This window comes from Salvelinus fontinalis, chromosome 40 (assembly GCF_029448725.1).
Source record: "Salvelinus fontinalis isolate EN_2023a chromosome 40, ASM2944872v1, whole genome shotgun sequence".
NCBI classification, from domain to species: Eukaryota; Metazoa; Chordata; class Actinopteri; order Salmoniformes; family Salmonidae; genus Salvelinus; species Salvelinus fontinalis.
The window spans coordinates 21,572,657-21,595,013 of record NC_074704.1 but is presented as its reverse complement, the minus strand read 5'-3'; the positions used below and the strand labels follow the sequence as shown (position 1 = coordinate 21,595,013).

The following is a 22,357-nucleotide window of genomic DNA, read 5'->3' as shown; positions in this document are numbered from 1 at the left end:
TGGCCATTATTATGAGCTGTTGTCCACTCAGCACAGTATGTTTTTCTTGTGATCTGCCTATAGCTTTGCAAATGCCTTTGAAGGACCAAGGAATATTATACAGACTAGACTGTCTCTAGCTAGTGTCTGTAACTGTTGTCACCACATCAGGTCAAGTATTGACTTATTCTGTTGTATCCTGACTGTTTAGCCTGTCTGAAAATAGAATGTCATCCTCTCCTGTCTCTGGCAAACCCCTTTGTCTCCAATATGCTGATATATTGAACTGCGGCAGAAGCTAAATGAAACCACTCAACTGAATTAACACAGATACCACAGCCACTGTAAGAAATGACCACTGACTCTCCTCCCCAAGAACATTCCCAAGGTCCAGAGATGCTAAGTAAGAAACCTCCAAATGGTTGACATACACATGATAATACAAAGTAAGCGAAAGATTTTTGACCTCCTCTCCCCTGACAACTGATGGATGGGTGTTTAATGGAGGTGACCCGTGGTTGTTGGCAGTGGGGTGTGCCAGCCATCATGCCCGTGTGGTGCAACTCACAGGTTCGCCACACGTCAGAACCCACCGCTCTCCCCAAGTTGAATTCATTAAAGGTAAACTGCCCCTTAAGGCCGACTTCTCTGGATTTACACTGCCCATGTGGCATCGATATGAGTAAGAAACGCTAATTCTAGTGTCAAAGTTGGCTACAAATGTACATAGGATAATTTTGGTCATAAAGTCAGTCTCCATAATAGAGTTTATTCAGACTTACTTGAGGGTTTGGTTTGGATTACAATTATGACAACAATTCATGCCCATTTTTGACCTGTTAACACGTTATGGCAACGTGTTTTCTGTGAAAAGCCTGGGCGAGTTCGCTTTGCATGCCTCGATGCCCTGGGTGGGCAGAGTCCTCTCCGTAGGAGGACCAGTGGAATGGTCGAACATGAGCAAACCCTGCCCACCTGGGGCACCGGGTCACACAAAACCAATTTGCCCACTGGAACCTCTTCCCCAGACAACATGTGGCTAGTACTTGTCCTTCAGGAAATAGCTACTCTAGTATCAGGAAATAGCTACTCTAGTGATAATGGGCTGTAGCTGCCATAAAGTTGTTCAACAAACGTTGGGAGAGGATTACATCAATGTGGATTACATCCGACTAGTTTCTATTTGGCTTGTCAACCGTCAAAACTGAGACTAGTGTGTTGGTAAGTAGCTAAGTTTTGTTTATAGCTAGCTAGCTACGTTAGCTAGCTAGCCGCATGTCATTATTTGATAGCCTAATATCATAGCGGCATAGCCTATGATAGCGTGATGTAACTAGCTAAACACATAGCGTCTCCCTAACCTTCAACGTGAGAAGATCGTTTGAAGAAGAGCGTTATGAATATAAGTATTACTTATACGCTCCCATTAATCTATACTATTATTTTCATGCTTTGCTTAAGCTTAATAACCTGCCCATTTTGTGAATTCTACTACATTTCTGCAAGTGTGTGTTTACTATATATTCACTTGAAGTCGTTATGTTGAGTCATGTTTGAGTTTGACTTTGAGCTCCGTGCTTGCCAAGGTGACACCCAAATTGAAATGGACTTGGCTTCGATCCAGGAGATGTTCCTCTGCTTGGATATTCCCTCCTATTAGGCTGATCATTACGGCCAATCAAAATGCCTCCAAGCGTTTGGAGACAGAAATGTCAGAAATGCCCTTCCAATGGTGTCACCCTGACAACCTGTTGAAGGCTATTTTCTGACACGTCGGTTAAAAGTCACTTATCTTATTTCTGATATTTCTGCCACCCTCCTTTTAAAGACCCACTCCTCAATGGGTAGGCCTATATACCATTCATTTAAATCAAGGGTGTCAAACTCATTCCATGGTGGGCCGAGTGTTTGCAGGTTTTGGGTTTTTGCTTTTGTCTAAGACCTAGACTACCAGGTGAGGGGAGTTCCTTACTAATTAGTGACCTTAATTCATCAATCAAGTACAAGGGCGGCGCAAAAACCCACAGACACTTTGCCCTCCATGGAATGAGTTTAACGTCATTTAAATGATCAAAACCAGCTGGAAATATCAGAGAGTGGGTCTTTAACACAGGCTTTGATTCAGCCAGACTCACAGATGCCCCGCTGCTTTAAAGTCTGTTAAAGGGGACTCTTGTTGGTCTTCTTCTAGGGTCCTGTGTCGTCATCTCCTCACTTGTTCGTCTTTCCGATTCACCTACCGCTGGCATGAGATCACACGTTCCCAGCGTGAGCGACCTCGGGATCAGGGAACACCGCTGACTCATTCCCGCTAACTTTCTCAGATGAGGGGAACTCCCATGGCATTCTGTTATTTCGAGTTTTCCACTGTTTTTCCCCCCATCTGTGTTGTTACAGGCAATTAAGGGGGGACATAAGTATTCAGCTGGCATGGCGGCAACGGTGGCATAGCAGCCTGTGCATGTCATAGCCAATCACATTCAAAGTGAGAAACTGGTGGTGACACTTCACCGTAACTAAATAAATGATGGAGTGTGGAGCTGAGGGAGAAGAGGGCTGGATGTTTCTATCATCTTTATGGGCGCTATACAGGCTACACTCTCCCCCCTGTCTCTCTGACGCTCCCCCGTCTCTCACTGACTCTCCCTGCCTCTCTCTCTGACTCTCCCCGCCTCTCTCTCTGACTCTCCCCGCCTCTCTCTACCGCCTCTCTCTCTGACTCTCCCCCGCTCTCTCTCTGACTCTCCCCCGGTCTCTCTGACTCTCCCCGCCTCTCTCTCTGACTCTCCCCCGCTCTCTCTCTGACTCTCCCCCGCTCTCTCTCTGACTCTCCCCGCCTCTCTCTGACTCTCCCGCGCTCTCTCTCTGACTCTCCCCCACTCTCTCTGACTCTCCCCCGCTCTCTCTCTGACTCACCCCCCTCTCTCTCTCTGACTCTCCCCGCAACTCTCTCTGACTCTCCCCACTCTCTCTCTCTGACTCTCCCCCCTCTCTCTCTCTGACTCTCCCCCATTTCTCTCTCTGACTCTCCGCTGCTCTCTCTATCTCTGACTCTCCCCCCTCTTTCTGACTCTCCCCCGCTCTCTCTCTGACTCTCCCCCGCTCTCTCTCTCTCTGACTCTCCCCCGCTCTCTCTCTCTCTGACTCTCCCCCGCTCTCTCTCTCTCTGACTCTCCCCCGCTCTCTCTCTCTCTGACTCTCCCCTGCTCTCTCTCTCTCTGACTCTCCCCCGCTCTCTATCTGATTCTCCCCATCTCTCTCTCTGACTCTCCCCCGCTCTCTCTCTGTCTGACTCTCCCCCGCTCTCTCTCTCTCTGACTCTCCCCCGCTCTCTCTCTCTGACTCTCCCCCGCTCGCTCTCTCTCAGACACTCCCCCGCTCGCTCTCTCTGACTCTCCCCTGCTCTCTCTCTCTGACTCTCCCCTGCTCTCTCTCTCTGACTCTCCCCCGCTCGCTCTCTCTCTGACTCTCCCCCGTTCGCTCTCTCTCTTTGACTCCCCCCTCTCTCTCTGACTCCCCCCTCTCTCTCCCTGACTTCCCCCCTCTCTCTCTCTGACTCCCCCCGCTCTCTCTCTGACTCTCCCCCCTCTCTCTCTCTGACTCTCCCCCATCTCTCTCTCTGACTCTCCCCCGCTCGCTCTCTCTCTGACACTCCCCCGCTCTCTCTCTCTCTCGATCTCTGACTCTCCCCCCTCTCTCGATCTCTGACTCTCCCCCCTCTCTCTCTGACTCTCCCCCGCTCTCTCTCTCTCTGACACTCCCCCACCCTCTCTCGCACTGACTCTCCCCCTCTCTCTGACTCTCTGACTCTCCCCCTACTCGCTCTCTCTCTCTGACTCTCCCCCCTCTCTGACTCTCCCGCTCTCTCTCTCTGACTCTCCCCCGCTCTCTCTGACTCTCCCCCGCTCTCTCTCTGACTCTCCCCATTTCTCTCTGACTCTCCCCCGCTCTCTCTCTCTCTGACTCTCCCCTGCTCTCTCTCTCTGACTCTCCCCCATCTCTCCCTCTGACTCTCCCCCGCTCTCTCTCTCTCTGACTCTCCCCCGCTCTCTCTCTCTGACTCTCCCCCGCTCTCTCTGACTCTCCCCCGCTCTCTCTCTCTCTGACTCTCCCCAGCTCTCTCTCTCTGACTCTCCCCCGCTCTCTCTCTCTCTGACTTTTCCCCGCTCTCTCTCTCTCTCTCTCTCTGACTCTCCCCCGCTCTCTCTCTGACTCTCCCCCGCTCTCTCTCTGACTCTCCCCCGCTCTCTCTCTGACTCTCCCCCTCTCTCTCTGACTCTCCCCCCTCTCTCTCTCTGACTCTCCCCCCTCTCTCTCTCTGACTCTCCCCCTCTCTCTCTCTGACTCTCCCCCGTTCCCCCGCTCTCTCTCTCTGACACTTCCCCGCTCTCTCTCTCTCTCTCTGACTCTGCCCCGCTCTCTCGATCTCTGACTCTCCCCCATCTCTCTCTCTGACTCTCCCCCATCTCTCTCTCTGACTCTCCCCCGCTCGCTTTTTCTCTGACACACCCCCGCCCTCTTTCGCACTGACTCTCCCCCTCTCTCTGACTCTCCCCCTCTCTCTGACTCTCCCCCCACTCGCTCTCTCTCTCTGACTCTCCCCCCTCTCTGACTGTCTTTCTGACTCCCCCCCCCTCTCTCGCTCTCTCTGACTCTCCCCCCTCTCTCTCTCTGACTCTCCCCCCTCCCTCTCTAAAACACCCGCCCATTACTCTGGCATGGAGCATATATATATTTTACCACCCTGTATGTATCTGCTTGAATGTGACACATTAAGTCATTTTCCCACCACTACATCGTGAATGTGAATCCTAACCGGAGAGAGCTGTTTGTGGCTATGGAGATTCATGAGTGTCCTTCTGACTGCGTGGCTAAGGAGCCAGGATGAAATTGTCCCATTTATACACTGTGGTATAAACAAACAGAGGTGTGACTCCAAGAGAGAGAGAGAGTGTGTCCAGGATGAGTCACAATCACACTCACATTTAGTGCACCGGTTGTGATGGGCCCTGGTCAAAAGTAATGCCCTATATAGGGAACAGGGTCCATTTGGGACGCAGACTAGATCCAATGATGATTCATGGGTTTAATCCAGTCTGCCCCACACCCTCCCACCAACAATGCCTGCGCTTAACACATCACTGCCTCCGCGGGACCCACCACCATTTGTCCTATTTAGGACACCGTCATCCCTCTGATATTCGTAGACAATTCAGGCACAGTGTCTCGCTCTGCCCGGCAGGCAACCCCCTCACGTTGGGCGGCAAGCCACCACCGAAGACATAGAGCATAACATGGGACGCTACCAACTCCAGTTACTTTTAAAACGAGGTTGAATAGTGTAGTTTAAGTATATTGTTATTCAACAACTTATATCATCACAAATGAAAGATACGTAGAAAATGAAAGAAAAGTTGTGTTTTTCTGCCTGGAAGTAAACAGCATCTCTGTCTACAGGATATTGCCGTGTAAAGAGTAGGATTCCATCGTCCCTCTTTGACCTTAAAGTACATCACCAGCCTCAATAAACCTCAATTGATTTTGCTATGGCTTTTTATTGTTACATTGAAAACCAGATAGCATCAGTCCTCCTATTCCCATTTCCACCTCCGGGCTAGCTAAGGGTTGTCCAATCCCAGATCCTTTGTGCTGTATTGCCCATAGAAATATAATCTATAGAACGGGGGTGCCTATTAAAGTAAATTATGCTGTAAGCCATTGTGAGTGTACCAGACAAATTGCCAGGTTTATGGGTTCCAAGCCCCTTCTATAGATTCTATTTCTATGGTATTGCCAACTCCTATGGTAGCACAAATGGATCTGGAACCAGGCTAGAGCTATGCTATATAAGCTATTTAACATGTCTTAAATGTTACTTTCATGTCCCAGCAGGGAACGAAGAAAAACTCAGAGGGGGGACATGAGGATACAGTTTTGCAGGAAGAAGAGCAGAGGAAGGCCCCAGAGTTTTCCAAGCTGGAGTTTTGAAGCTGAAAGATAAGGATGTGTGTGCCCAGCATGAGAAAGCAGGAATCCTCTCAATGAGGTAAAATGCTCATTTTCAGCTCAGATTGCTCTGGCTCCAAAAGCTGTTACTTCATCTCTCCATCCATATTTCTCTCTCCCCCCCTCTCTTTCTCCGTCTCTTTCTCTCCCTCTCTCCTTATCCCTCTCCTCTTCTGCCCTTTGATAATAGCACTGAGCCCCCATGCAACAGCAGGCAAGACTTTTATTAGGTGTGGCACGGTGTCAGGGAATGGCCACAGCATCAGAACATGGATGGACAGAGTACAGGCACTCAGAGGAATACTCACCCAAAACCCAACGTGCACTGCAGACACCAAACAAAAACTCCCTTGCTTTCCATAAGTAATACAACTCTGATTGACAGGGGAAATCCCCCTGCTTCCACCCTGTGGGCCTCACTGCAGCATATCCCGGCATTCATCTCATTATGACTCTGACTGTGAGTGGGGTGGGATTGGAAGGGAGCCGGAGCTCTGAATAAACAGTGGGATGTGAGAGGCTGTCCACCTGGTGATGCTACTCCTCCTTCTAGACGGGAGTCTCAGGCTGTCTACTTGGTGGTGATGCTACTCCTCCTTCTAGACGGGAGTCTCAGGCTGTCCACCTGGTGATGCTACTCCTCCTTCTAGACTGGAGTCTCAGGCTGTCCACCTGGTGATGCTACTCCTCCTTCTAGTCGGGAGTCTCAGGCTGTCCACCTGGTGATGCTACTCCTCCTTCTAGACAGGAGTCTCAGGCTGTCCACCTGGTGATGCTACTCCTCCTTCTAGACGGGAGTCTCAGGCTGTCCACCTGGTGATGCTACTCCTCCTTCTAGACGGGAGTCTCAGGCTGTCCAGCTGGTGATGCTACTCCTCCTTCTAGACGGGAGTCTCAGGCTGTCCAGCTGGTGATGCTACTCCTCCTTCTAGACGGGAGTCTCAGGCTGTCCACCTGGTGATGCTACTCCTCCTTCTAGACGGGAGTCTCAGGCTGTCCACTTGGTGATGCTACTCCTCCTTCTAGACGGGAGTCTCAGGCTGTCCACCTGGTGATGCTACTCCTCCTTCTAGACGGGAGTCTCAGGCTGTCCACTTGGTGATGCTACTCCTCCTTCTAGACGGGAGTCTCAGGCTGTCCACCTGGTGATGCTACTCCTCCTTCTAGACGGGAGTCTCAGGCTGTCCAGCTAGTGATGCTACTCCTCCTTCTAGACGGGAGTCTCAGGCTGTCCACCTGGTGATGCTACTCCTCCTTCTAGACGGGGGTCTCAGGCTGTCCACCTGGTGATGCTACTCCTCCTTCTAGACGGGAGTCTCAGGCTGTCCACTTGGTGATGCTACTCCTCCTTCTAGACGGGAGTCTCAGGCTGTCCACCTGGTGATGCTACTCCTCCTTCTAGACAGGAGTCTCAGGCTGTCCACCTGGTGATGCTACTCCTCCTTCTAGACGGGAGTCTCAGGCTGTCCACCTGGTGATGCTACTCCTCCTTCTAGACGGGAGTCTCAGGCTATCCACCTGGTGATGCTACTCCTCCTTCTAGACTGGAGTCTCAGGCTGTCCACCTGGTGATGCTACTCCTCCTTCTAGACTGAAGTCTCAGGCTGTCCACTTGGTGATGCTACTCCTCCTTCTAGACTGGAGTCTCAGGCTGTCCACTTGGTGATGCTACTCCTCCTTCTAGACTGGAGTCTCAGGCTGTCCACTTGGTGATGCTACTCCTCCTTCTAGACTAGAGTCTCAGGCTGTCCACTTGGTGATGCTACTCCTCCTTCTAGACGGGAGTCTCAGGCTGTCCACCTGGTGATGCTACTCCTCCTTCTAGACGGGAGTCTCAGGCTGTCCACCTGGTGATGCTACTCCTCCTTCTAGACGGGAGTCTCAGGCTGTCCACTTGGTGATGCTACTCCTCCTTCTAGACGGGAGTCTCAGGCTGTCCACCTGGTGATGCTACTCCTCCTTCTAGACGGGAGTCTCAGGCTATCCACCTGGTGATGCTACTCCTCCTTCTAGACGGGAGTCTCAGGCTGTCCACCTGGTGATGCTACTCCTCCTTCTAGACTGGAGTCTCAGGCTGTCCACTTGGTGATGCTACTCCTCCTTCTAGACTGGAGTCTCAGGCTGTCCACTTGGTGATGCTACTCCTCCTTCTAGACTGGAGTCTCAAGCTGTCCACTTGGTGATGCTACTCTTCCTTCTAGACTAGAGTCTCAGGCTGTCCACTTGGTGATGCTACTCCTCCTTCTAGACGGGAGTCTCAGGCTGGCCCACTGTTGGACTGCAATGAATGAGCAGTTGCTATTACAGAGGAAGATTGGATGTGAGAGAGTGTGTGCGACCACTGTTGGAAAAGGGCTGTCTGTGTGTGTTTCTGTGAGGGAGGGTGCGAAGGTCGGTTAGTTACTTTTGTCTGTGTGTGTCTTTAGATCACATTGTGTATTAGATAGATTTGGTCTTTCCAAGGGGACTTGCCCTCTATGTTTCCCTTCTGACCCTCTGTTACGCCGTGGGCCTGCGGACCCATCAGTCACTGTCTCATCCTGGGGCCTGTGTGGCCCCTCTGGTCCCTTGTCCCCTCAGCCCTCCAGTCAACACACTGACTGCACCGTCGCTGTATCCTGTCGATTGCAGCACCGCAGCAGTTAGTTTGTTGGAAATGTAGAAAAACGGACCATTTTGGAGATCGATGGTTTTATTAAAGATTCCTTGAAGCAAGATTTTTCAACAGATGGAGATTGTGGTATATTATACTGTATATAATTACAGACTGAGGTGGTGTCAACTTTAACTGTGCTGTTCCACTGTTAGAGGCCTTCACTGGTAGGCTCTTTAGCTTGCTGTATGCATGAAATACTGGAACGAGCGGATCAGTGAAAATGAGAGGCATTGTAAGTAGGTGTGTGTTATTATCAGGATCAGAGAATGTCAGCTCTCCTCTGTTCCTGTACTCTGATCTTCCGGGAGTCCTGACTCACTATATGATGAGACTCATTATCATACTCATCTGGGGATATTACTACGTATATATCAAAAGTATGCAAAACACCCCAGATGTCATCCCATATATCATGATTACTGACAAAGTCAGGGGCCACACCTACAAACCAAAAGTGTTCCCAACCTCAACGTCCCAGCTGTTTGTCGCTGAGTTGAAACCCTCAGAACCCCTAACGCCTGCATAGCCAAACCTCTGTGGGTTGTCAGGAAGCTGCAGTGTCACCACCTCTCACACTGGTTAGATCCTCAGACAGGATAAGATAGGGGTTGGCAGGGTTGGGGTCCAGAATCACAGGAGCTGAACAGAGACAACAATGTTTTAATGTCATTTAGCAGACACTTTTATCCAAAGCAACTTAGTCATGTCTGTATGGGTGTGCATGTCTGTATGGGTGTGTATGTCTGTATGGGTGTGTATGTCTGTATGGGTGTGCATGTCTGTATGGGTGTGCATGTCTGTATGGGTGTGCATGTCTGTATGGGTGTGCATGTCTGTATGGGTGTGCATGTCTGTATGGGTGTGCATGTCTGTATGGGTGGTACTGGGAATCAAACCCCCAATCCTAGCGCTGCAAACATCGTGCTCTACCAACTGAGCCACACAGGACAATTTGAAATATTTAACATAAAATCAGACCCACTAACTTATCAGGGATCATAAATGTATTTTTCTGTAAGCAATTACTCACCGTATTGAACAATCCCCTGCATCTTCCCCCAGACTTTGTAGGACAGATTGCCCAGCTGTTTGGCCACGTCTATCAGCCCTCCTGAGACTAGCTGTGGATCCGGCAGCGTGCACTGGGCTCTGGAAGAACATTCAGGAGTCAGTGCTGCTGTGGGGTCGGCTTCAGAACCACAGAGAAGAGAGAGGAGGGAGATAACTTACAGTACCTTTTCACCGTGTTTCACTGGTAGGTCTGCAGAGGAATGAGAAAACAGGCTACGTTTTTAACAAAATGAATGTATGATGATGCATGTTCATATACGATGATATAATGCAATTTTGCAATACACCTGTAACACAAAAATACAGTATTTCTATAGTTTATAGTGTAAAAAAACTTCACCTGTAAGAACGAGCCGCCTTCAGCTCTGTTTGTTCTCTACGGCCGTGATACTGTCTGAAAGAGAAGACATCTCTTTGACCGTCTTCTCAATCTACGTCTTCATCTTCCAACTCCTTTCCACCTCTTCTCTTTTCCAGGCCAGCTATCCTGGCTGGCCTCTTCATCTCGTAGGAACCGGTGAAGCTTCTCAAACTCTTTCGTAATCTGCTTCTCTGTGTGCTGTGCCGGAGTCCGGAGACACAATAGAATTACATCTCAGAAAATATTACCGCTGTCGTTTTTATCTTTCAAGATCCGTTGGCGCGCGCGAGCGAGCAGTGTGGGGGCAATTATTGAATAATATAGACTTCGACATTTATTTTGCAACTCCCGCGCGCGCGACACGAGCGGTGTAGTCAGCCTGTAAGGTCTACACCAGTTGAATTTGGTGCATGTGATAAATACCATTTGATTTCAAAAGCCATCTCTCTCAGCCCACAAAACACACAAAAGAATCCTCTAGCGTTAGCCCTGGCTCGAGGGTAAGTCATGTCGTTGTTAAAGAGTGAGTGGGATCATTTAGAATGAAAATCCCATAGTTCCCGCTTCCGGGTGGGTCTGTTGCGGCACTCATCATTCTCACCTTGATATGCTGGGCTGTTTTATCACAGGCGAGCTTGACTTCTTTCAAGATCTTCAGTTTCTCCTGCAATGACTTCAGTGCACTCTGGGACTTCCTTCTATAATTTAAGTAAAACCTATCAGCGTACAGATTAGACCAAAGGCTCTATTCAATCCGTATCGAGGAAGTTCGGTGTTACAGCGTGATTGAAATGTAAAGGCGTTGGCGAACGCGCAAATGGAAATAATCTTTACATTGCTATTGCGCTATCTGCAACACTTCAGCGATACAGATTGAATAGAGCCCTACATCCATAGTTTAATAAGTAATTCCCTCTTCCAAATATATAAATGTTGGGGAGACTTTTAAAATGACCACATGTTGCCTACCTTATGATCTTTTGCAGCTTCGTCTATGGCAACGCAGTCATGACCTTTGTGTTTCCTTGAATCATGACACACCGAACAGATAGCCTGTTCATCCTCCCGACAGAAGAGCCTGAGTTTCTCACAGTGCCGACTGCAGAGCACCTCAGACCCTGCTGAAGCTCTCGGACTCCTTTCCTGTCAAGACGGCTTCACACAGGTTCTTTAGAGACAGGTCATTAGGAGGCTCATACTTTGAGGATCTTCTCCTGCAGACGGGACACTCCTGAGATCCGCTCTCTTTCCAGAACTCCTGCAGACAGGCTTCACAGAAGCTGTGTCAACACGACATGACGACAGGATCTCTGAAGATGTCCCAGCACACAGGACAGGAGAACTCCTCAATGGGGAGAGACACTTTGCAAGCCATTTTCACACTTGCCTCGCTCTTCTGGAATGTCAAGCAGAGTTTACTTTGAAAGACTCACCCTGTTTGTTATCAGCGCTACAGTTTAGTGGAATGTCATTATCTATATTCCAGTATCTGCGCTAAGATGTTGAGATTCATTCAAATTCCTGTGTCGTGAACCTTGTTTTGGTTTTGAACTACAGGCAAATAAACAGCAGTTACTGAGTGCCCAATGTTACCGCGCTGCACTAAGTTTAACTTGACCTGCTAAAAGACTTCCTGTTAAAAGACTTCCTGCATCACATGTAATAAGAATCTTTGAGATTCTGGTTGTAATGAAAAGCGCCATGTAAAATACATCTGTTATTAGGTGTGTGAGGGCAGAGCAGAGCAGATGCCAGTACCTGAGAGAGATTTTGATTTGATTGTTGTGTGTGTGTGTGTGTGTGTGTGTGTGTGTGTGTGTGTGTGTGTGTGTGTGTGTGTGTGTGTGTGTGTGTGTGTGTGTGTGTGTGTGTGTGTGTGTGTGTGTGTGTGTGTGTGTGTGTGTGATTGACATACCTACCTCAGCCTCCCGGGTGGCGCAGTGGTCTAGGGCACTGCATCGCAGTGCTAGCTGCGCCACCAGAGTCTCTGGGTTCGCGCCCAGGCTCTGTCGCAGCCGGCCGCGACCGGGAGGTCCGTGGGGCGACGCACAATTGGGCTAGCGTCGTCCGGGTTAGGGAGGGTTTGGCCGGTAGGGATATCCTTGTCTCATCGCGCTCCAGCGACTCCTGTGGCGGGCCGGGCGCAGTGCGCGCTAACCAAGGGGGCCAGGTGCACGGTGTTTCCTCCGACACATTGGTGCGGCTGGCTTCCGGGTTGGAGGCGCTCTGTGTTAAGAAGCAGTGCGGCTTGGTTGGGTTGTGCTTCGGAGGACGCGTGGCTTTCGACCTTCGTCTCTCCCGAGCCCGTACGGGAGTTGTAGCGATGAGACAAGATAGTAATTACTAGCGATTGGATACGACGAAAATTGGGGTGAAAAGGGGATAAATTAAAAAAAAAAAAAAAAAAAAAAAAAAAGACATACCTACCTCAGTGTCATATCCCAGCCTTGTTGTATTGTTCCAACCCTCAACCTGCGTAGGGAAATCTGAATTGTGGAAGAGATTGGTTGGTTGGTTCATTTCAGAGGAGACGTAGTAGAGGTGTCATCCCCTGTCTTCCAACTGCCATCTTTGTCACACACAGCATGGAGACGACAGGACGCCTGTGTGTGACTGTCACTCATAAAACAGACCACTGCTCAGCCACTGAGAGAGATGAACTCTACCATGCTGGTACCAACGTGTGTGTGTGGTGTGTATGCGTGCCATTGGAGCAGTAGGCTACTCCTCTGTGTAAAAGTGTCAAATTGAGATGAGAGGGAAGTATTTGCATGTTTATTACACCCGAGATTGAGAACACCTCTTGAATGTTCATGTACACACACACACAGACACGCAATAAAATCAAACCTCCGACACAGGAAAAAAATAGAAATAAAATGGTTTGCTCCTCCCACTGATTCCCCTCATTCATTACAGATAGGTCAATGTCCGTCATTGTTAAGTCTGATCTCTCTTCTCCGCCGATTCCCTTCATCCCTCCATTTGACTGCATCGCTCCCCCCTCTTTTTACATCCGTTAGTCCAAAGAAAGGGATTGCTAATTGGAATAAAAAGCTGTTGCAATGAGAAACGATAGAACGGTCGGTTAGGAGGGAACAGAGAGTGTGTCCCAGATAGCACCCTATTCACTCTTTAGGGCACTACTTCTGACCAGAGCCCTATGGATCCAGGTCAAAATAGTGCACCGTATACGGAATAGGATGCCATTTGGGACACAGCCAGAATGATTAACGATTATTCATTAGCTTCTTTTTTTCAGTTACAGTTCAGCCTTAATTAATTGTTTTTGTTTGTTTATCTCGACTCTCGGACACCCAATTAGCCAAGGAGAAGAGGAGGACGAGAAGTGAAACTGATTGTTTAAAATAGGCTTCTTTTTGCTCTTCCTGTGTAACCTTTACTCCATCACAAAGGACTGGACAGGGAACAGTACTCACCTGATCGGATCCACGTTGCTTTCATCCTCTGTTCAGATTAGCGCAGGTAAATGTGAAGGACACAAGTAGAAGACTATTGAGATGCAGCCTGAATCTTATTGGTGTCCTGTTTGGGCTGAGGAGTCCTAAACTTGGGTGAGCTGAGCTGAGTTGAGCTAGGTTTGGCTTTGCATTGAGCCCAGAATCAAAGCTACTTGAAGTGCTCCGTTTGTCAACTAGCTAGCTCCCAAGCCATAACATGGACATATGGATCATGTGTGTACTCTTGCCTATAAATGCTATACTAGATTTACAATCTGTTTCTCATAATTCCCCTCTCCTGTATGGTTCATATTTACAGGATTAACATACCATGGAAAAGTATTTCAGCAGTGACAGTACATTCCTACCTGTAGTGTTCCTTAAGGCGCCATTGTGAATTCAATTAGATCGGTAACATTGGCAGTGTCACACCCTGATCTGTTTCACCTGTCTTTGTGGTTGTCTCCACCCCCTCCAGGTGTCGCCCGTCTTCTCTATTATCTCCTGTGTTTTTATACCGGTGTTCTCTGTTTGTCTGTTGCCAGTTCGTCTTGTTTGTCAAGTCAACCAGTGTTTTTTGTGTTTTTTGTGTTCAGCGCCTGCTTTTCCCCAGTCTCTCTCTTCTCGTCCTCCTGGTTTTGACCCTTGCCTGTCTTAAACATTTATTTTTATTTTTTATTGTTTTTAGCCCCCCTTTTCTCCCCAATTTTCGTGGTATCCAATTGTTAGTAGTTACTATCTTGTCTCATCGCTACAACTCCCGTACGGGCTCGGGAGAGACGAAGGTTGAAAGCCATGCGTCCTCCGAAACGCAACCCAACCAAGCCGCACTGCTTCTTAACACAGCGCGCATCCAACCCGGAAGCCAGCCGCACCAATGTGTCGGAGGAAACACCGTGCACCTGGCGACCTTGGTTAGCGCGCACTGCGCCCGGCCCGCCACTGGGGTCGTTGGAGCGCGATGAGACAAGGATATCCCTACCGGCCAAACCCTCCCTAACCCGGACGACGCTTGGCCAATTGTGCGTCGCCCCACGGACCTCCCGGTCGTGGCCGGGTGCGACAGAGACTGGGCGCAAACCCAGAGTCTCTGGTGGCACAGACTAGACCACTGCGCCACCCAGGAGCCTCCCCCCCCTTGCCTGACCCTGAGCCCGCCCGCCTGACCACTCTGCCTGCCCCTGTGCCTGACTGCTGTCCTGTACCTTCTCCCCTGTTGCTGTAATAAATATTGTTACTTCGACACGGTCTGCATCTGGGTCTTACCTTATCCTGATAGGCAGTAGAGTATGTGATCATAGCGTATTATTCAAAACAGAGGAAATATCCCCAGCCAACAGCATTGACCTCACCTCAACTGTCCTCATTAGCTGGCAAAACAACTGATTTAAAATTACGTTCTGCATGGCCTGTGTTCATGCTCTTTGTTCAAATCAAACCTAACGAGAAGCGAGGAAGCCTTTGACACAAATCAATTCACTCTCCTTTTTCACCACGCAAACAGCTTCTCCTTTTCAACACAGGGTTATGTTATCAGCCCTGTCCAGAAGCCTACAATCTAGCCAACTGCAAGTTAGTGAGTTACCATCCTCCACCAGACTAATATTATTTCATAGGCTTTGTTCCCCTTGGTACCGGAACACAAACGACTTGTGTCATCAGAAACCAGATCACTTTTTTTTTAAGCTAGAGAAATGAAATGGCTTCTTTCTCTCTGTTACTGATGCTGGCACCATACCCCCTCCTGTCTCTGTCTACCTACTGTTACAGTCCGTTGACATGGTATATGGATGACATCAGTTACGCTGATTTCACAGTGTTATACATCCCTCATGTATAACACTCTGACAAGGACCAGGGCTTTATACACTCGTGCACAGTCTGCGGCTATACTGACGGTTTCCATTGTGCGTTGAGTACCAGAATGAGTGGAACATTGACTCTAGTTTGAGCACTGCAACATCCATAAACTACACGTGATGCTGACAGCAGGTACTGAACATTGGGTTGGATCCACTATGGTGCAGAACTGTACATGGAGCAAGTTTAGCCATAACACTACGTGCCTCAGGGTTATTTGTGCCCACTGTGAGGAGTGGAGCCCCGTGCCACTGCAGAGCAAATGACTGTATGTCTGTGACAGAATGATATTTAGACTGTATTGATCTTTTTTCTCGTTGATGGAGGTGTGCGCGTGCGCGTGCGTGTGCGTGTGCGTGTGCGTGCGTGCGTGCGTGCGTGCGTGCGCGTGTGTGTGTGTGTGTGTGTGTGTGTGCGCGCAAACATCCACAAGAATTTGCAGGGGACATGGAAAGAATAGAATAGAATTATATTTTGTTATCCATTTCTGACAGGCTGGAAGCAACACATGCTCAGCCACAGGAGGCTGCCGCCCAATATGGAAAGTGAATTCCCTTCCTGTGCATTTCGGTAGAGAGTGTAAAATCTTGTGAATTAGGGAAACCTGTTATTATGATTTTACACTCTCTACCGAAACGCACAGGAATTTACAATAGTGTTTTCCTCACAACAGACTGAGAACCGACCAAGACAGAGAGTCCCTGAACCAGTGATACTGTACCTTCATTTGGAGGGCCAATGTGCTGCCTGTCAGTCAAAATGACACATCAGTGTCTCTCTCTCATGCACGACTGGGCTGGAGATTTCTCTTTTCTGTCATCTCCATTTGGGCCTCTACAGATCTGCTCTCACACTGACTCGCTCTGTGCTGATTTTTGCTCCACCGCACCAGTGATTCAGAGAGCTGGAAAGTGTGATGGGACTTGTGATGTGACTGAATATAATTTTCTCTCCTTTATGGTGCTTCTTTTTATACCTCGGCCCATTCCGGGCCCACGGGTAACGTGTAGTGTAGTCTTATAGCTTATTGTGTGTCAGATTCAATTCTGATGATAGTTTCACATTCAGCGATTTGAGCAGCTCAATGACTTACTTTATCTTCTCTCGATGAAATGCCACAAATTCAGTGTCAGTTTGCAGGTTTATAGTTAATCAAACCACTAACTTCTTACCTTAATAGAGGACAACTCAGTGTGTTCTGGATGCATATGTAAACAATAAACAATTACTAATGAAGCAACATTGCAGTATAGTATAAGGGAATGTCGTTATTACGAAGCGAATCCATGTTCACCGTTCAACAAGTGACCACTGGGTGTCACTGTTGCATCCGAATGGATGTAGAGTTTGGTCGCTGTCCTTGGTTCTGAAATAGACACCGACGGCTAAACTCAGCAAAAAAAGAAACGCCCCTTTTTCAGGACCCTGTCTTTCAAAGATAATTCTTAAATCCAAATAACTTCACAGATCTTCATTGTAAAGGGTTTAAACACTGTTTCCCATGCTTGTTCAATGAACCATAAACAATTAAGGAACATGTGGAGTGGTCGTTAAGACACTAACAGCTTACAGACAGGAGGCAATTAAGGTCACAGTTATGAAAACTTAGGACACTAAAGACGCTTTTCTACTGACTCTGAAAAACACCAAAAGAAAAATGCCCAGGGTCCGTGCTCATCTGCGTGAATGTGCCTTAGTCATGCTGCAAGGAGGCATGAAGACTGCAGATATAGCTAGGGCAATAAATTGCAATGTCCGTACTGTGAGATGACTAAGACAGCGCTACAGGGAGACAGGACGTACAGCTGATCATCCTCGCAGTGGCAGACCACGTGTAACAACACCTGCACAGGATCGTTACATCCAAATATCACACCTGCCGGACAGGTACAGGATGGCAACAACAACTGCCCAAGTTACACCAGGAACACACAATCCCTCCATCAGTGCTCAGACTGTCCGCAATAGGCTGAGAGAGGCTGGACTGAGGGCTTGTAGGCCTGTTGTAGACATCAGACATCACCGGCAACAACGTCGCGTATGGGCACAAACCCACCGTCGCTGGACCAGACAGGACTGGCAAAAAGTGCTCTTTACTGACGAGCCGCGGTTTTGTCTCACCAGGGATGATGGTTGGATCCGCGTTTATCGTTGAAGGAATGAGCGTTACACTGAGGCCTGTACTCTGGAGTGGGATCGATTTGGAGGTGGAGGGTCCGTCATGGTCTGGGGCGGTGTGTCACAGCATCATCGGACTGAGCTTGTTGTCATTGCAGGCAATCTCAATCCTGTGCGTTACAGGGAAGACATCCTCTTCCCTCATGTGGTACCCTTCCTGCAAGCTCATCCTGACATGACCCTCCAGCATGACAATGCCACCAGCCATACTGCTCATTCTGTGTGTGATTTCCTGCAAGACAGGAATGTCAGTTTTCTGCCATGTGGGGAAACATCTCACAGCAAGAACGGGCAAATCTGGTGCAGTCCATGAGGAGGAGAGGCACTGCAGTACTTAATGCAGCTGGTGACCACACCAGATACTGACTGTTACTTTTGATTTTGACCCCCCCCCCCCCCCCCCTTTGTTCAGGGACACATTATTCCATTTCTGTTAGTCACATGTCTGTGGAACTTGATCAGTTTATGTCTCAGTTGTTGAATCTTGTTATGTTCATACAAATATTTACACATGTTAAGTTTGCTGAAAAGTGAGAGGACGTTTCTTTTTTTGTTGAGTTTATAACGGAGAGGGTGAATATCTCCGCCGCTGGATGGGCTATCAGCGTGGCATTTCTTTGAAGAGACATTGGAATATGAGTAGCTTACAAAAATATTTGTTTTAAATAGCTACCGGACAAATAGTTTTTACAATATGCAATATTATAAAATGACTAATGATAATGCAGGGCATGGTAACTAAATTGTCTATTTTTGCACAAGGATTATCTATGTCAGCAAAACTAGTTAATATAAATGTCGCAGTTGGCAAAATGTGGCTTGAACAAATACCGTAGATGGCGCTATAACGAAATGCGTGCGCAAGGTAGCAGCCTAACTAACAAACGCACTGCAATTTCTCAACCCTCCCGCGCCAGACACCCAAAAACACTCATGGCAAAAGGAGGTTGAGTAGAGCCCCCAAAGCATACGAGAGGACAAACGCTCTAACGCGCATTAGTTCGTTGCTTTCTTCAGAGAGAAAAGGCACCCAATAGACTTCGTTCTCCGAGTGTCCAGCAGTACATATTGGTGACAGGGATTTTGGAGACCAAGTTGCATGGAAATCAACTGATTCGGTCTATATTTTCTTCCACATCTGCTTTGAGGAATGCTACTCTAATACGCGGCAAACGGGACCATACTGTATCTTCCAGTTATCAGGACAACCTGAAACGATTAAATAGAGATGAAATAGAGATTTATCTCATTTGCAAAGTGACATCATGAAATCTAAATCTTAGGATAAAAACAGATTTCGCTCAAATTTCCAAAAGTCACAACTCTGGTTCAAGCTACTGTTCGTGGACTCAATTCAACGAAAACTCATGGGATACAATCTTACATTTGCCTATTTCCTCGGAGTATTTAACAGTGGTCTGTCGCACGTTGAAGCCCTAAGAGGCAAGCGGCATGCAGCAGTTTCAGCACCGAGTCGAGTCCCAGGTTGCGAGGTTAACGATGTCGGGGGTCGCTTGTTTGGTTGAGTGTTTTGGGAAATGATTACAGGCAACATCGACGGTAAAATAATGGTTAGAAGATGGCTTGTGACGTTCAAACCGTTCAGGTAAGAGACAAATAATGTGTGCCGTAATATTTCCACTCTAGGCTTTGGTATTCATTTATAAACACCCAGCACATGTGTTACAAATGAATAGAATGTAATGGAATAGCACATTTATTTTTTTAAAGCACAGCCTATAATTGTCATTTAATTGACAGGTTATTTGTCATTTGACCTAATCAATGACGATAATGAATGTATTGAATGACCAGCATGTCTATAGGCTACACCTAATCCTTGACCATCATTATATTGCAATAAACGGATAAACTGGCAGCAGTACGTGTGCCTGCATGGGAGTTTTCATTCACCATCCTGCATGCGCGTGCGTGTGTTTGGAAATCTGTGACGGGGTCTCCCGACAACACCGGCTGTTTGTCTCTCTCTCCTCTAACAGAGACACGAGATTAAGTTAGAGATGACATTCCCGTGTTCACAGCTGGATCCGTATGTCAACAGTAAATAAATAAAGCGCATTATCAACCAAGCGAGCTAACGAGCGGCGATGAGATGCTTATCCCCCAAGCTTTATTAGCATGGCATCATATTCCCTATATAGTGGACTCCTTTTGACCAGGGCCTACACACACAACCCCATCATGTCAAAGTTGAATAATGTTTTTCGATACACCTAGTCACTACAAAAGATATACAAGCGCCTTTCGTAACTCAGTTGCCGTAGAAAGGAAATAAACCGTTCGGGGATTTCACCATGAGGCCAATGGTGACTTTAAAAACAGTTACAGAGTTTATGGCTGTGATAGGAGAAAACTGAGGATGGATCAACAACATTGTAGTTAGCTCCACAATGCTAACCTCATTAACAGAGTGAAAAGAATGCGCCCTGTTTACAAGGCACTGAAGTAACATTGTAAAACATTTGGTAAAGCAATGAACTTTATTTCCTGAAAACTAAGTGTTGTGTTTGGGGCAAATCCAATACAACACATTAATGAGTATCACTCTCCATATTTTCAAGCATAGTGGTGGCTGCATAATATTATGGGTATGTTTGTAGTAGTTAAGGACTGGGGAGTTTCTCGGGATAAAAAAGAAACGGAGCTAAGCACAGGTCAAATCCTAGAGGAAAACCTAGTTCAGTCTGCTTTCCACCAGGCACTGGGAGATGAATAAATTTTTCAGCAGGACAATAACCTAAAACACAAGGCTGAATCTATACTGAACTAGTTAAAAAGAAGATAGTGAACGTTCCTGAGTGGCCGAGTTACAGTTTAGACTTACATCTACTTGAAAATATATGGCAAGACCTGAAAACGGTTATCTAGAAATGATCAACAACCGATGTGACAGAGCTTGAAGAATTTTGAAAAGAATAATGGGTAAATGTTGCATAATTCAGGTGTAGAAAGCTCTTAGAGACTTACCCAGAAAGACTCACAGCTGTAATCGCGGACAAAGATGCTTCTACAAAGTATTGACAGAGGGGTGTGAATACTTATGTAAATGAGCCATTTCTGAATTTAATTAGCAAGAATTAGCTGTTCCAACTCAAGGTGTCACAAAATACACCCCCCATCCCCCCAAAAATACAACCCCCCATCCCCAAAGTTACAAATGATCCTCATATGACCCTCCCCTTGTACTGTAAGTAAAATGAACAAACTCCCCCCTCATAGAATGAACTCAAAAGGTATGTTTATGACCACAAATGACAGTAACTATAGCGACCCCGTGTTTACAAACGTGGATATGGACTTTGCCATTTCAGCATGCTTTTGTGGCACAGTCGATGTCGCGCAGGGCTACTGGCCAGAAGGTTGAGGGTTCGCCGACCACCACAGACAAGCTCACTCTCCCTGCCTGTCTCACTACGGTCAGAGCCGGCTGCAGACAACCATCAGCTAGAGGGCAATCAGATGCTCAACATTTATAATTATATAAAATATATGCAACTCATTTTCCACCAATAGGTTTTCGTGCCAATGTACCACACAACCAATAAACAAAGCGTATCCCGACTTCGGCGTTTCAATATCACTTCAACACCACACTCAATAAACGATGTCAATATCAACAAACAGAAAATACACCCCTCCCTACCTTGTAGGCTTACCCAGGATAGAAGGCTTGGCTTGATAGAAGGCTTTCCATCTCTAAATGTCATTCAACTTTTTATTGTTTTGTAACAGATTTCTCGTTCCATTTGTCACGTTCCTGACCGGTTTTCTGTTATTTTGTATGTGTTTGACGGTCAGGGCGTGAGTTTGGGTGGGTAGTCTATGTTATGTGTTTCTATGTTTGTTAAAGGGTGACCTGATATGGTTCTCAATTAGAGGCAGGTGGTTTTCATTTCCTCTGATTGAGAGCCATATTAAGGTAGGTGTTTTCACATTGATTGTGGTGGGTGGTTGTCTCCTGTGTCTGTGTCTATGTATGTTGCGCCACACGGGACTGTTTCGGTTTGTTTGTTTGTTCGTTCATTCGGTTTATGTAGTCTGTTCCTGTTTCATGCGTTCTTCGTGTCATGTAAGTTCTTCTGTTCAGGTTCGTCTACGTCGTTTGTTATTTTTGTTAGTTATTCAAGTATAGTTTGTTTTTGTCTTGTTCAATAAATATCATGTCATATCACGAAGCTGCATTTTGGTTCAATCCCTGCTCCTCCTCTTCGGATGAAGAGGAGGAGTTACACCATTCAACAATTGACCACTGCACAGTTTGGATTGATTGATTTTATTTGTCATTTAAAAAAAATACATATTTACACAAAGATTCTGGGATTGCAAAGTAAAGTCAGGGACTTATTTCCATTGTGGTCCCTATTTTTTTACATAAATACATATACAATTACAGAGATACAGACACATTACATAGATACAGACACATTACACAGATATAGACACATTACATAGATACAGACACATTACACAGATACAGACACATTACAGAGATGCAGACACATTACAGAGATACAGACACATTACACAGATACAGACACATTACATAGATACATACACATTACAGAGATACAGACACATTACGGACATACAGACACATTACACAGATACAGACACATTACATAGATACAGACACATTACAGAGATACAGACACATTACAGAGATACAGACACATTACAGAGATACAGACACATTACACAGATACAGACACATTACAGAGATACAGACAAAATAATGCTCAACCTCCAGATGAGAATGAGGGGGTA

The 22,357-nt window shown here is 47.2% G+C and overlaps 1 protein-coding gene and 1 pseudogene across 1 annotated transcript in view; one reads left to right on the top strand and one right to left on the bottom strand.

Annotated features, from left to right (window-relative positions):
- Positions 1-826: 826 nt before the first annotated feature.
- Positions 827-11,448, bottom strand: LOC129839603 (E3 ubiquitin-protein ligase TRIM39-like; annotated as a pseudogene).
- A 7,020-nt stretch (positions 11,449-18,468) lies between these two features.
- Positions 18,469-22,357, top strand: part of LOC129839993 (alpha-1,6-mannosylglycoprotein 6-beta-N-acetylglucosaminyltransferase B-like) — a gene marked incomplete in the record, with an annotated part of 157,148 nt that continues 153,259 nt past the window's right edge. Inside the window, 1 exon segment of the mRNA XM_055907761.1 lies at positions 18,469-19,178. Coding sequence (XP_055763736.1) covers positions 19,111-19,178 — 68 coding nt within the window.